This window comes from Asparagus officinalis, chromosome 8 (genome assembly GCF_001876935.1).
Source record: "Asparagus officinalis chromosome 8, Aspof.V1, whole genome shotgun sequence".
Lineage (NCBI taxonomy): Eukaryota > Viridiplantae > Streptophyta > Magnoliopsida > Asparagales > Asparagaceae > Asparagus > Asparagus officinalis.
The window spans coordinates 81879502-81893148 of record NC_033801.1 but is presented as its reverse complement, the minus strand read 5'-3'; the positions used below and the strand labels follow the sequence as shown (position 1 = coordinate 81893148).

Below are 13647 nucleotides of genomic sequence, written 5' to 3'. Positions count from 1 at the left end.
ATCGTCAAACGTTGACTCTGGTTGTTACGCGTTGACCGGCGTTGACCCTTAGGGTTTCGAATCGTCAAACGTTGACTTTTGCCGCAACGCGTCGACTGGCGTTGACCCAGGGTTACGCGTTGACCGGCGTTGGCCCTAGGGTTTTGAATCGTCGAATGTTGACTTTTGTCGCAACGCGTTGACTGGCGTTGACCCAGGGTTACGCGTTGACCGGCGTTGACCCTTAGGGTTTCGAATCGTCAAACGTTGACTTTTGTCGCAACGCGTCGACTGGCGTTGACCCAGGGTTACGCGTTGACCGGCGTTGGCCCTAGGGTTTTGAATCGTCGAATGTTGACTTTTGTCGCAACGCGTTGACTGGCGTTGACCCAGGGTTACGCGTTGACCGGCGTTGACCCTTAGGGTTTCGAATCGTCGAATGTTGACTTTTGCCGCAACGCGTTGACTGGCGTTGACCTAGGGTTACGCGTTGACCGGCGTTGACCCTTAGGGTTTCGAATCGTCAAACGTTGACTTTTGTTGCAACGCATCGACTGGCGTTGACCCAGGGTTACGCGTTGACCGGCGTTGCCCCTAGGGTTTTGAATCGTCGAATGTTGACTTTTGTCGCAACGCGTTGACTGGCGTTGACCTAGGGTTACGCGTTGACCGGCGTTGACCCTTAGGGTTTCGAATCGTCGAATGTTGACTTTTGTCGCAACGCGTTGACTGGCGCTGACCTAGGGTTACGCGTTGTAGGTTTTTGAATCGTCGAACGTTGATTGGTGTGGATTTTCATCCTCGAACGTTGACTCTTATTGCAACACATTGACTGGTGTTGACCTAGGGTTGCGCGTTGACCGGCGTTGACCCTTAGGGTTTCGTGTATCGAATGTTGATTGGTGTTGATTTTCATCAAAACATCCAATAATCGACGAAAATGGGTGTATCCGGGTCCAAAACAGGCATATAGGGACAAAACAGGACCTAAAACACCCGGGGGTGTCTCGCCCTTGGCCGAGACACCCCCTCTCCCATCTCTTTTGTCTTTTTCTCCTTTTGCTTGTTTAGCTTTTCCTTGTTTTGTTTTCATTACCCCTTTTGTTTTTCCCCCTTCTTTTCAAATTTTCAAAGAGAACTCCCTCCTATTTAGCTCCCAAAAACCGAACTCCCCCCCCTCTTATTCGGTTTTGAAAGTTCTTCTTCTTCCCCAAGCTCCCTCCATTTGAAGAACATCATTCCTCAAGGCAAGGTTGGATTTTGGCGGGTACCCATTTGCCGAAATCTCCTTCAGACACCCTAGGGTGTCTCGGTTGTGGGGCCGAGACACCCCCTCTCCCATCTCTTTTGTCTTTTTCTCCTTTTGCTTGTTTAGCTTTTCCTTGTTTTGTTTTCATTACCCCTTTTGTTTTTCCCCCTTCTTTTCAAATTTTCAAAGAGAACTCCCTCCTATTTAGCTCCCAAAAACCGAACTCCCCCCCCCTTTTATTCGGTTTTGAAAGTTCTTCTTCTTCCCCAAGCTCCCTCCATTTGAAGAACATCATTCCTCAAGGCAAGGTTGGATTTTGGCGGGTACCCATTTGCCGAAATCTCCTTCTCTCTTAAACTTAGGTTTCAAATTCCATTTCCAAGCCCGAAGAAGCTTCTTTGATTTGGGTAAAATCCTCCCCTCAATCCTCTTATTTTGCTTTAAAGATTGCATCTTTATGCTTGGTAGATAGGAGTTTATGTATGAAAATATGCTCTTGGGGGTTTTGTGCAAGAGAGGTGAAATGGCCGAATTTTTGGGGGGCTTATTTGCAAAAGGGGACTGAAATTTCGTGGGGGTTTATTTGCAAAAGTGGAACTGAAATTTCGGGTATTGGGTTTATGTCCACTTGATGAAGGGATGTGGGGGTGCTTTATGCAATAGGATCAAGGAGTTACTTGAGGTGTTTATTTGCAAAACAGCCCCTAAATGTTTTTAGAGGGGTTTATCTGCAAAAGGGCCACGAATTTGGGGCTGACATCCAATGAGTTTTGACCACGAACTCGTGATCAAAATTTTGATAAGGCATGTGGAGTCAAAACCAAGATTTTGTAGAAGGGGCTTTTATGCAAAATTGGCTAAATTCTGCAAAAGGGTTTTATTTGCAAACTTTAACCAATTGTGGGGGACCGGGGGGTGCTATGTGATCAGACATGATGACCATGACCCAGCCCGGGTGTGTCCTTGACCTGAATTTTGGCTTTGAACACGAAGGGTATTTTGGGTATTTCGCCAAAATTCACCGCGAAAACGATCATTGTTTTGACCCGGCGGCGACGCTCAGCGGCGGCGATCTCGGGAGCTGGAGAGGAGGAGGGGAGGTGATGGCTAGGGCAAGGGGACGGCGGCGACGCTTTTAGGGGACGTCGAGGGCTTGGCCGAGCTTGGGCGGCGGCGCTTTCGGGCGGGGGTGAGGAGGAGGGGTCGGTGATGGCGCGATCTGAGCGGGAAAGAAGAGAGAAGGGTAGGGATTTTGGGGGATGGGATTTTCAACGAAGGGCTCAGATCTCTTTATTGGGTTTATAATAAACCGCCCAGATCCCGCATCCTCAGATGACAGCCTACGGAGTCACCGCAGATTCACTTTCTCCATATATATATTGAATAAGACATTTTGCCCTATTTTTGTCTCAAATAATAATAATAATAATAATAATTACTTATATTTCAAGTTTTATTGGTGTGGGCAAATGAAACGTTGAGGCCTGGAAGTCATTATTCTCAATTTGCTAGCTGCAATGTCTCTTAACATTTTTGACATGGAAACTAGAAAGAACTATAAATAGCAGAGAAATCAATGCTTTATTGGAACATAGGCACTGAAACTCTTCCAAGAAATTTACAAAAAGATATTTATTAAGGAAACAGTGCAGCAACCAAACAACTTCCCAAACAACTTACCATCTGGAAAACTTTAAAACATAAGTTTTGTTGCAATTTCAAGGAGTCTTAAACTAGGAACATACAACTAAGGAGAATTCCAATTCCAAGAGCTAAACATAAGTTGTATTGCCGTTCCAACTGTTCTTAGGCAAATATATAAATTGTTCTTCATCCTGTATATCCTCCAGGACCACCATAACGAAATCGGTAACCATCTGGATATCCGGTTTCCATATTTTCATCGATGTTATAATAACTAGGGGCATCAGCGCCCAGCTCGACATTGATTTTATCTGCGCTATAGTACTTATTATTTTTATCTACTAACTCAACATTCAGAAAATAGCATGTCTTGTTTAAACCTTCGAAAGGTAGATGACCGCTCCCCATAGGAGGACTAGGCTCATTCAAGGGAGAGTAAACTGCACCTCCCCAATCAACCTCAGTAGCTTTCTCCATTTTATTGAAATTTTCCTTTGGCCAATATCCCACAAAATCATCTCCAAATGCCAACCACCAATTTCCAGTTTCCTGATCCTACAATTTAAAGAAGAACAAGTAAGAGTTATTTACAGATGCACTTCATATAATGTAAGTGAGTATGGCTACTTTATTACACTTCAACAAGTAAGAGTTATTTACAGATGCACTTCATATAATGTAAGTGAGTATGGCTACTTTATTACACTTCACTTCTATATTATTAACATATGGATCTCTAACCACGTTGTCATTTATCTATTAACTTTTAAATAAAAGTGAGGATCTTGTTGAAATCTTATCAGCAATGTTTAATTGTAAATATCACACAAATTCCTTGAGCTGTAAAAGCTTAACTAATAAAATAACGCTTTCATCGAAGGACAAAAAAGTACATGTATTAGTAAAATATGAAACAGAGGATAACTGACTACATCACAAAAGTTAATAGGGTCATTAAGAAATCAGGAAAAATAAAGTAAAGGTGGCTATCAGACTTCATACTAGAGATAAATTTGTGGACAACTCCCTTGCATAGAAATAAATTTCAAAAGAAAGTTGAATGCTTGATGTAAGTCTACAGAAAACGGAGTTAAACCCAATTCTGATTTACCTTGAAGATAGTTATGTCAATTAACTCTTGAATTCCACCATAGGTAGAAAGGGGAAATATTTCAATCCCAGGAGAAGCTGATCTAGATACCACAACAAATCCTTGACACTCGAGATTGTAGCAAGCTTTTTTATAACCATCAGCCTGCATGCACGACACTAATCATTTTATGTTATATAGAATCTTAATCCTCCTGCTTGTTGAAAACTACAAGTAAACGAGAGAAATAAGTATCTCCTATTATAAAGTTTTTAAACTAGACATGCACTCGGATCATACCGTCCAATACGTAAATAGTTGTGTTAAAGAGTCACCATTTAGACTGGGAAACACCTGAAATGAGGGGGAGAGAGTTTTAGTGGAAATTCAAGTGAGCTTCATTTTCTTGGCAAAAAAAATCTTAATTAAGTTTAATAGTAACTTCACTTACATCCCATCCTGCTTGTACCACATTTACTTCGTCCTCGGGTCCCTCTGCACCTCCAATGACCCATATTTCACTCATTGTCAACTGATTAAGCGTAATATTTGGAAAACCATAAACAACAAGCGCAGCATGCGACCCATAATATTCTCCAAGAACCGATTTCATCACTGCAAACTGTTTAACAAATGAAACAAAACAATCTCTCTTAGAGCAAGAAGGGATAAGCAGAGGATCCGTATCCATACCAAAGTTGATAAATTTACTTATTGACGTGACTCGCTTTGGGCTTTATTGTTTTCTCAATAGTTCTCTATTAGGGCGGAGATTACTTGAGCACTATTGTGTTTTGGATTTTGATATTGATATTTTGTCTGTGACTTTATCCACTGAAATTATTTTCCTCTTCAGTTAACTTTTGTAAATTAAACTTACTAATGTTGACTTGTTAGGTTTATAATACACGTTCCTGATGACATAAAAGGAGCATCATAGCTCTTTTAGCCAAAAAAAAGTGAGAGTTAAATGAAGCGCATATTCGACAACATATGATGTAAAAATTAGGTAAGGACAAACAAATATCACAAATCAAATGTATCCATAGTATCTGTTGTTAAATTATCAAACAAAATTTAGGAGAACATAATATTCTTCCCTTTCTTTTAAATCTTTGGTTTCTTTTATATTTTTATGTACTAAAGCTCTCTCTCAATCTTTTGCATCTTGGCTAGCCCAGTGGTTGCAAAAAATTAATGCAGTTATTTTCATGTACATTTAGGGGCTGTTTGGTTCGTTTCCTTGATATAAGGAAATGCAATTCCATGTAAAGAAATACAAGTTTTTAGTTTTCCAAACTTTTTTAAGAAATAGATTGTTTTGCTTTGGTTCGCACATAAAAAATGGTGAGAAACCAATGTATTTATTTTTCTTGTGTTTGGTTAGCATAGAAAAAAAAAGAAAAACTTTTGTAAACAAAGCAAAGAAGGAAAAAAATCTGACATAGCAGAGTTTTCATCAATTTCACTCGGTTGGGGAAGGAAATCGGAGAGGGAAAAAAATCTGAGCTAGCGGCGATTTCAGCAGAGTTTTTCCTCTTTCATCCGAGCGAACCAAAGCGGCACAAAGAAATGGATAGAAACAAAAAAACTGACGTGGAGGACTAAAAAACTGACGTGGAGGGGTTTTCTGAGTTTCCCCCCTTATAATAGCAAACCAAAGAGCCCCTTAGATAGAAAGGGTGAAATGAAAAGGTTTACTTACATGGCTCCCATTAAGACTAGCAATCTTCGATTGGAAACTATTGTGTCCTTTGATATGATTCTGAAGAGTTTTGGCATGTATCAAATCGTTCTTAGTAGTTCTGCGAATTTGAACGGTTCCTAATGGACAACTGATGTTCTTGTAGAAATTGTATTTTGCAGTGGAAGGCTGTAGTTCACGAGTCACGCCTCTTGGAAAACTGCTGGGACTCATCTGCATCAAGCAATCCAATCATCATCTAATAATACTATTTACCTGAGAAACAAGTGTAAGTATTCATTTGTTCAACTTAACACTTTAATTGGGATAATAGTGCATCTCGTATAACTATTTTTAATTAATGCAATAATCATATTGGATTACTTACACTAGCCAGTCTTCTATATCGAAAATATTCATTGATCATGTTGATCAAGTAATATGTATGTGTATATGTATATACGTACGTAGGCACCAAGACACACATTTGAGCTCTCTTTGGCTTCATTAAAAGGGTCCCAAACGTGCAGGGTAAGGTTATTTGGCTCAAAAATAATGTCTGAGAGAGATGGAAGCACGCAATGTCTCAAAACATATCATATAGACATCACCATCTAATTAATCGTTTGTTTGCTTCCTTACTTGAAAAGAAGAGAAGAGGAGAAGTTTTTTTTTTTTTGCAGTTATAATGGATATCCTTGGTTGAATGATATTGAAATCCACAAAAATGGGGGGTTATTTAAACCCAAAGCTTTAGAATACACTGATCCATCCATCAGAATTTAATTCATTCAGGGTATAGGGGTTAAGTTAATCTCTATATGGGGATTTACTTTGTCTTTGTTTAAAACTCAGGCCGGATATTGAAAAATGGATAAAAAGGACTGATCCGGACTATTTTAAATAATATCCGATTATTGAAAAAAAAAACATGCTTATCCTAAGGGCTTTGTGGGAAACAATATTGTTGGATGTTATGTCTAAAAACATATCATATAGACATCACCATCTAATTAATCGTTTGTTTGCTTCCTTACTTGAAAAGAAGATAAGAGAAGAGAAGAGAAGAGTTTTTTTTGTGAGTGTTTCGTGAGTGTGTGTGGTGGTGGTGGTGGTTTTGGGTTGGCTTCCTTTTTTTTTTGTGCGCGTTTGCTTTTGTGTGTGTGTGTCTAATTAATGAAATAAAAACCGGAGTTAAATTTCTTTCCATGTTTTTACTAATCTTTTTTTTATCTTTTAGCTAAAAAGCCAATTCGTCACCTTTCTGCAATGACTTCTAATCGTGCATGTTGTAATCTAATAATCAAGTCTGAAAAGTTTGACCTTCTCTTGCGTAAGGAAAATGAGCCCATAGGATAAGTTTATGAAAAGAAATCTTTTAGTCTTTATATATAAGGTAACTATTAATTTACTTTCTTTTCTTTTTAATTATATGAACAAGTAAATCTAACTTAGAATCTTTTTGCACTAGTATTATAATATGTATAAAAAAAGGGAATAATGTTTCTTGTTATGACAGAAGTGTCAATATGTAATATTGTCATTTTAATATATTTTGGTATAAGCAGGTCGGATATAAAAATGCTTGCATTAATTATATCTTACTGCTTTTGGCCATACAAAATATAGTACAAATGCAACCAAGGAATTATATTAAAAAAAACAAAAATCCCTTTGTACCTGAAGTTTGTGATCTTTCAGAAGAGGATTGTCAAAAGCTGGTTGTTTGTAGATATCAATACAGTCATAAAAATGTCCGCTCTGAGACTGCAAAATATAAAAGCCTCCACTGTTAATGTATAAAGTGATCCTAATTACAGAAACTTAAACAAGTTAAAACAAATGTTGATGGCGAATTTTGTTGAAAAGCTATTTATGAGTACATACATACATCATAATCAAATATGTCAGCTATCACCCGGTAAAAACTAATAGAACTAATTATCTATACCATAAAATTAATTTTGGTACTTGATTATATGATTTGCCAACGATCTATATATTCACTACTAGGTCGTAATTAGGATATAAAACTAGATGGATCATGAATGATCTCATTTTTAACACTACAGGCTTATTTTAAGGGGGAAAAAGAGTACCTGAAAGGTTTTCACAGGAGGTTTGTTAAGGATTTTCAGTTGTTTTTCAAATTCCAAGTCTTCTTCCTCCGTGAAACTCCATCGACATTCAACACTTTTAGTAATAAACACAAGTATTAAAAGAAGCGGAGAGAATGCTTTTCTCATAGCCATTGATAATTCAAGCAAAGTTTCACTACGTACAGACCCTTATTATACCACCGCTGGCTCTTATTTTGGTAACAAATATTTGATGAATTCATCTGATTGTATTTTCTAGAATATCCTTATTGCATCAATACTTGTTACTATCTACAGAGAAACGTCAATTAATAATAATTAATAATAATGAATGATATTTGTTACCATCTAGAAATCCCTCGTTTCACTCGACCAGATGAGACCCTTATTATACCACCGCTGGCTCTTATTTTTGTAACAAATATTTGATGAATTCATCTAATTGTATTTTCTAGAATATCATTATTATTGCATCAATACTTGTTACTATCTACAGAGAAACGTCAATTAATAATAATAAATAATAATGTATGTTATTTGTTACCATCTAGAAATCCCTCGTTTCACTCGACCAGGCATAAGTACAAAACAGAACAGCCCAAACGGTTATTGGAACCGTTTGGGCAAGTCAAAATAGCCCAAACGGTTTAAACTGTTTGGGTTAATTATTCCAAACGTTTTAAACTGTTTGGACTAATGAATAAACCCAAACGGAGATCCCAAACGGGTTAAACTGTTTGGAACATATCTGCCCAAACGGTTGAAACCGTTTGGGAGTTATATTAGGGTTAAATTTCATCCCCAAACACTGCACCCTCTCAAATTCCATCCCCAAAAAATTCTGCCCTAAACCGCACCCTCAAATTCCCCTCCGCCAAAAAATTCCCCTCCGCCTCCACCTCATCTTCGCCGGCCAACGCCTGACCTTCGCCTCCGCCTCATCTTTGCCGGCCCTCGCGATCCTCCGCCGCCTCATCTTTGCCGGCGCGCTCGCCTCCTCCTCCACCGCCTCCTCCTCCACCGTGTGCCTCCACTGCCTCCCCCTCAGGTCACTGCTTCTTATCCATCAATGTATATGATAATTATTATTTGAACTTTCTTCTTAGGGTTTACAATTTTCGAAGTCTATCCCTCAATGCAATTTGAATACTTACTCCTAATTTGTTTAGTCCATCCTTTAATAATTTTTGAACGCATCTTCATGGATGGAGCAAAAAATCTACATTGTAGGAGTCGATTGATACGAGGGTCACTGTCACTTTTCAATGGTAGGGTCCCAACCCAACTGAAAAGTCAACTTTAATCACTGAAAGCTTAGGGGGGTTATTCATTGGGGTAATTTTGGGGATAATGGGTAAAATTGTTCCAATGGGGTAATTTTACCCAATGGGATAATTTGGGTGGGATAAAGTGGGATAAAGTGGGGTAATTTTACCCAATGGGATAATTTCATCCAACATTTTATCAATATATTAATCTAATAACACACAAACAACAGAAACAATTTCAGAATCAATTTAACCAAAACCAAAAGCAGGATCAACTCATCTCAACATTTTAATTCTCTCATAAATATCCTACAAACCAACTGAAACAATCGTAATAACACACAAGAAGCCCAGCTCCGACTCCAATTTCAGAATCAAGTTAACCAAAACCAAAATTATCCTTCCCTTTACTCATCAATTGTCCACTGAGAAACCCACTATTTCATTTTACCTTATCTCATTCCACTGAGAAAATAAGCAGCGGGACTATTTTATTTTACTCATCAATTGTCCGCGACGGAGGAGGTGGTGGAGGGGGAGGGGATTACAGAGTAGGCCGCTGGCGGGTTTGCTGCGGTCGGAGGGGACAGAGCAGCAGCCGCCATGGGAGGGGAAGAGCAGCAGCCGCCATGGGATGTTAAAACGTATAAACTTTTCCTTTTCCTCTCTCCCTCTCGTCCATGTTTCCAATTTCAGATTCGAGGTTTACCGCTTGCAGAGCGAGAGAAGGCTTTGGCCTGATCAATGAGCTGAGCGAGCCGTTGGAAAGCATCGACCACGCTCCTCAAAGGCCTGAGCTTGCTTGCCCTTGGGACATCGCCGCGCTGGCGGTGCTGGGGCCGGCGATCGCCTCCTCGGTCTCCATGCGCTCCGATGTCGACTGATAGGGTTCATCTTCTTGCGGCGGCGGTCGGAGAGCTCGAGCGAGATTGCTTCGTTCTATGCGAGTGGCGAGGAGGCCGGAGCTGGGCTGCTGGAATTTCGGGCTTGGGTAAATTCCCTCTTTTGTTTCCAGGAGGGGAGATGTCGGGTAAATTTCGGGCTTGGGGCTGGTGGAATTTTATATAGGTGGTGTAAATTAGGGGAAGTGCGTGTATTTGTCTCCATTACCCCCAACAAACCAATAACACTGATAACTTGAACTCCAGTTCCAATTACCCCAACCAATAACACCAAACATTGATGTTCACAAATTATCCCATTACCCCCAAATTACACCAATGAATAACCCCCCCCCCCCCCCCTTAATTTCCTTTGTATGCCACCTGGTGCGCTCTTCAAAGTCTTGGGACATCCTTCTTTAACAAATCTCGCTGATTATTTTTTTGCAACTCGCATGTAATTAGCTTTCTACTAGGAATTTAGGTGCCTGACCCAATTCTATATAGTCTTAAGAACTAAATTCATATGGGAAATAGCTAAACTTTATGTCGTTCACTCTTGATTTATAACAAATTAATTATTATGATCTGCTCAACTTTATAACTAGTTGCCACTGAATAAATTACAAGAAAATGTTGTTACTATTTTGTTACCTTAAGCATTATGTGATGGTCCCATTTTTGTCTATTAAAGTGTCAACATCTAGCTCACCAGAAATGGCTCAACTTGCTTGTAGGCGTCAAAAATTGCCGATAGGTCCCCGCACGCGGCTCGAGACAGAGAGAAGACGATGAACATCGCTATTCGAGTCACAGAAGCTCATTTGACGATGACGAACGCATGAAGTGAGTCGACGGACCATGCGAAGCAACGTAATTTCGGAACAACAGAAACACGAATGAACCGGGAGCTGTACATCACTTACAAAAGAAGAAGAACCCCTCAGGTCCCGTTTACTCCACATGTGATTCAATCATGGAAGCTCGTAGATCTCCTTGTCGGCTTTCCAACACACTTTGAATCACGCAATTCTGAGTTCGGACAACGAAAATACGACAGAAACGAACAGAAACGAACATAACACACGAAACTACATTCCGGGCCTCGGCCGAGATACCCCTTGGTGTCTCGGCCAGGCCGAGACACCCCAAGGTGTCTCGGCCATGGCCGAGAAACTCACAAGTATCTCGGCCACGCCGAGACACACACGGTTGTTCGCAGCCCAAAAAATACTAATTTGGCGGTTTTAAGCTGTTTTCCGATTGTTAACCGTCTGGATTTGTTTCAATTGTTCTGATATCATCCAAGAACGTGGTTAAGTAGTTACAACTGAAGATAAGATTGAATTGATCATTCTTATCCGAAAATAGGGGTCCATAAGCCTATAAATACAGTCCCAGGGCCTTCATTTTTCCAGATGTGGAATTCTCGAGCGTTGGCGAAGCCCTATTGAATTGGAGACTGAAGAGCCACGAATTTTAGAGAGGAAGAGGAGACTTTAGCGAATTCTTCGGTATAAAGATGGAGAGTTCGATAGATCTGCAGCCCGGTTCTTTTCCTTGAGATTGCCCCGTTGCGGTGATCTCGAGAAGAGTGGTTATCTCGCTGTTGCCAAGATAATCGCTTCGGTTTCTTGATTCCTTCGCGAATCAATGAAGCTCCGTATTTGATCTGATCATTTGACGGTCCACGGATATCAACATCCCCGTCACAGGCCAAGATCCCACGCAAGCAGCAGGCGATAAACACTCGTTGCGCTGTTTGACGAGAGTTGTACTTTTTTTTTGTTTTCATTGTGTAAAGGTCTTATAAAAAGACTAACTTTTGTTTTTATTGTAACGTTTGAAGTTGTAATGAACTCAGCAATGAACAAATTAACTTTCTCGCTAAACAAGTTGGCGACCATAGTGGGAGCCAACAGTCTCGTCAACGAGGCTGTCGTGCCGCAGCCGACGATCAAGATCCTCGTGGCTGAAGAGGTCGAATATGAGTTCGACCAACAGAAGTTCGAGGAGTACGTCTCCTCCTCCTCCTCCTCCAAATCTGCCTCTCCTCGCAAGCGCAGGAAGGTCTCCTCCGCCCGAAAGATCCGCTGGTCTTCAAATCTGAAGACTCAAGAAGGTGATCTCCCTGCTACCGCTGTTGCAGATGCACCTCGTAATGATCCGCAGGCTTCCAATAAAGCCAGATCTGCAGATCTGAACTCCTCGATTAAAGAGTCAATTGTTGAAGGCGTACCAAATTTATCAAAGAGGGCTCGTCAGAGGCGTCGCCAACGTCTCGCCCGCCAATTGGCTAAAACTTTAGATCAAGTGGACGGACTCCATTACCAAGAGGATCTGGAGTTCAAAAAGCGCCAAGTGGCTAAGTCATCTCCATAGAAAGCTTCGTGAACCTCCTCCCAACCCCCTACTAACGAATGAGTTCGTGTCAAACGGAACTGTTCCACTCTTAAGGAGCGCATTCAGAAGCGTCACGCACTTCTTGCGCATGCCCAGATCCTTATGTGAAAAGCATAAGAAATGCAAAAGGAAGAGGCTGTTAAGAGATCGCCGAGATCCAAACAAATTTGGATGCCAAAGGCTAAATCAACGCCTAAGGCAAAAGTAAGCAACGTTGCTCCCCAGCCTTCGTCAACTTCGAATCCTGCTCCTTCTGCCACCAGACCTTTGGTGAAACACTATAGTGACGTGGATCTCTCCAAATTTAGAATCACATTGAAGGGTCGCCTGGGTCCTTTACACGAAGATCAAGGCAAAGCGTCTGTTAAGGAACGCTTGGGACCGTTGAAGGAACCCTGAGCAACCATCCAGACTAGGGGTCGTACGCGACATCCTAACAAGTTGATTCTCGTAACTACCCGCGTGGAGATTCCTGCACAAAACCAGGAGACCGCTAAAATTTCATCCTCACACGGGTGTCATTCCAAACGTGTGACTCCTGCTAAAGCTAATAAAGTGCTACCTATTCAGAAGAAGATGCGTCGAACAGACGACAGCGTTCCATCCGAGGAATCAAACCAACAGCTGATAGGTTGCTCTGACCGCAACGTCGATGAGTTCTATTATCGGGCTGGGGGTACGAACAAACCTCGAAAGAGAGATTCCCGGGATATGGACTTTCATTGTCCGTGTACCGAGATAATCAGGATAGTATTATCAGTGTGTAGCTTCCTCAAGACCGCTCCACAGAGGGTCTCGGTATTTGAAAGGATCTCTACAAGAACGTCCAAGTCCAAGCCAAGGCGTTTCTATAGAAAAAGATCAGCTGCGTAGGATGATGAACTCCCAAAGGTCACCATCAATATGGTCAATAAGGAGAAGCCAACGTGAAGTTTCAATCCCCGATATTTTTCGGACATATCCTAACGTATAACTCGATTACGCGTGAGAACTACCAGGCGTAGGGACTATCAGAGGATGAATAGTAGATTATCCTCGGATGATGAAGCATCAGATGTGAGCAAATGGCCAAAATCATCGAGGATGCCTTGGCTAAGAAAAAAGAGAAATTCAAGTTCGAAATGGAAATGGCTATGCTGCGAATGAGGGAAGAGCATGATCAACAGATCCGAGCCTTGTAGAATCAGATAGGTGAATCCAATCATCACAACAATGTTAGTCAAGCAGCTAGCAATTCAGATGTGGATGAACACCTCGATGCAGATAACCCTCCCGTTGACCAAAACGTTGGGAGTAGCTCCACTGAGAATAACAACGTCGGGGGGGGTCCCGCCAATCGACCAAGGAAGG

At 41.0% G+C, this 13647-nt stretch overlaps 1 protein-coding gene across 1 annotated transcript; it reads right to left on the bottom strand.

Annotated features, from left to right (window-relative positions):
- Nucleotides 3059-7898, bottom strand: LOC109821440. Its single transcript, XM_020387624.1, has 7 exons — nt 7746-7898; nt 7327-7413; nt 5668-5880; nt 4414-4584; nt 4263-4316; nt 3984-4127; nt 3059-3427 (listed from the first exon to the last, which is right to left on the bottom strand). The coding sequence occupies exons 1-7, from the start codon at nt 7896-7898 to the stop codon at nt 3059-3061; spliced, it is 1191 nt and encodes a 396-aa protein (XP_020243213.1).

Excerpts from the sequence above, each read along its gene's own strand:
- LOC109821440 (XM_020387624.1), bottom strand. The coding sequence starts at position 7,898 with ATGGCTATGAGAAAAGCATTCTCTCCGCTTCTTTTAATACTTGTGTTT. Across the intron at positions 7,414-7,745 it reads CTCCTGTGAAAACCTTTCAG|TCTCAGAGCGGACATTTTTA; the intron begins GTACTCTTTTTC and ends TATATTTTGCAG. Across the intron at positions 4,317-4,413 it reads TGGTACAAGCAGGATGGGAT|GTGTTTCCCAGTCTAAATGG; the intron begins GTAAGTGAAGTT and ends CCCTCATTTCAG.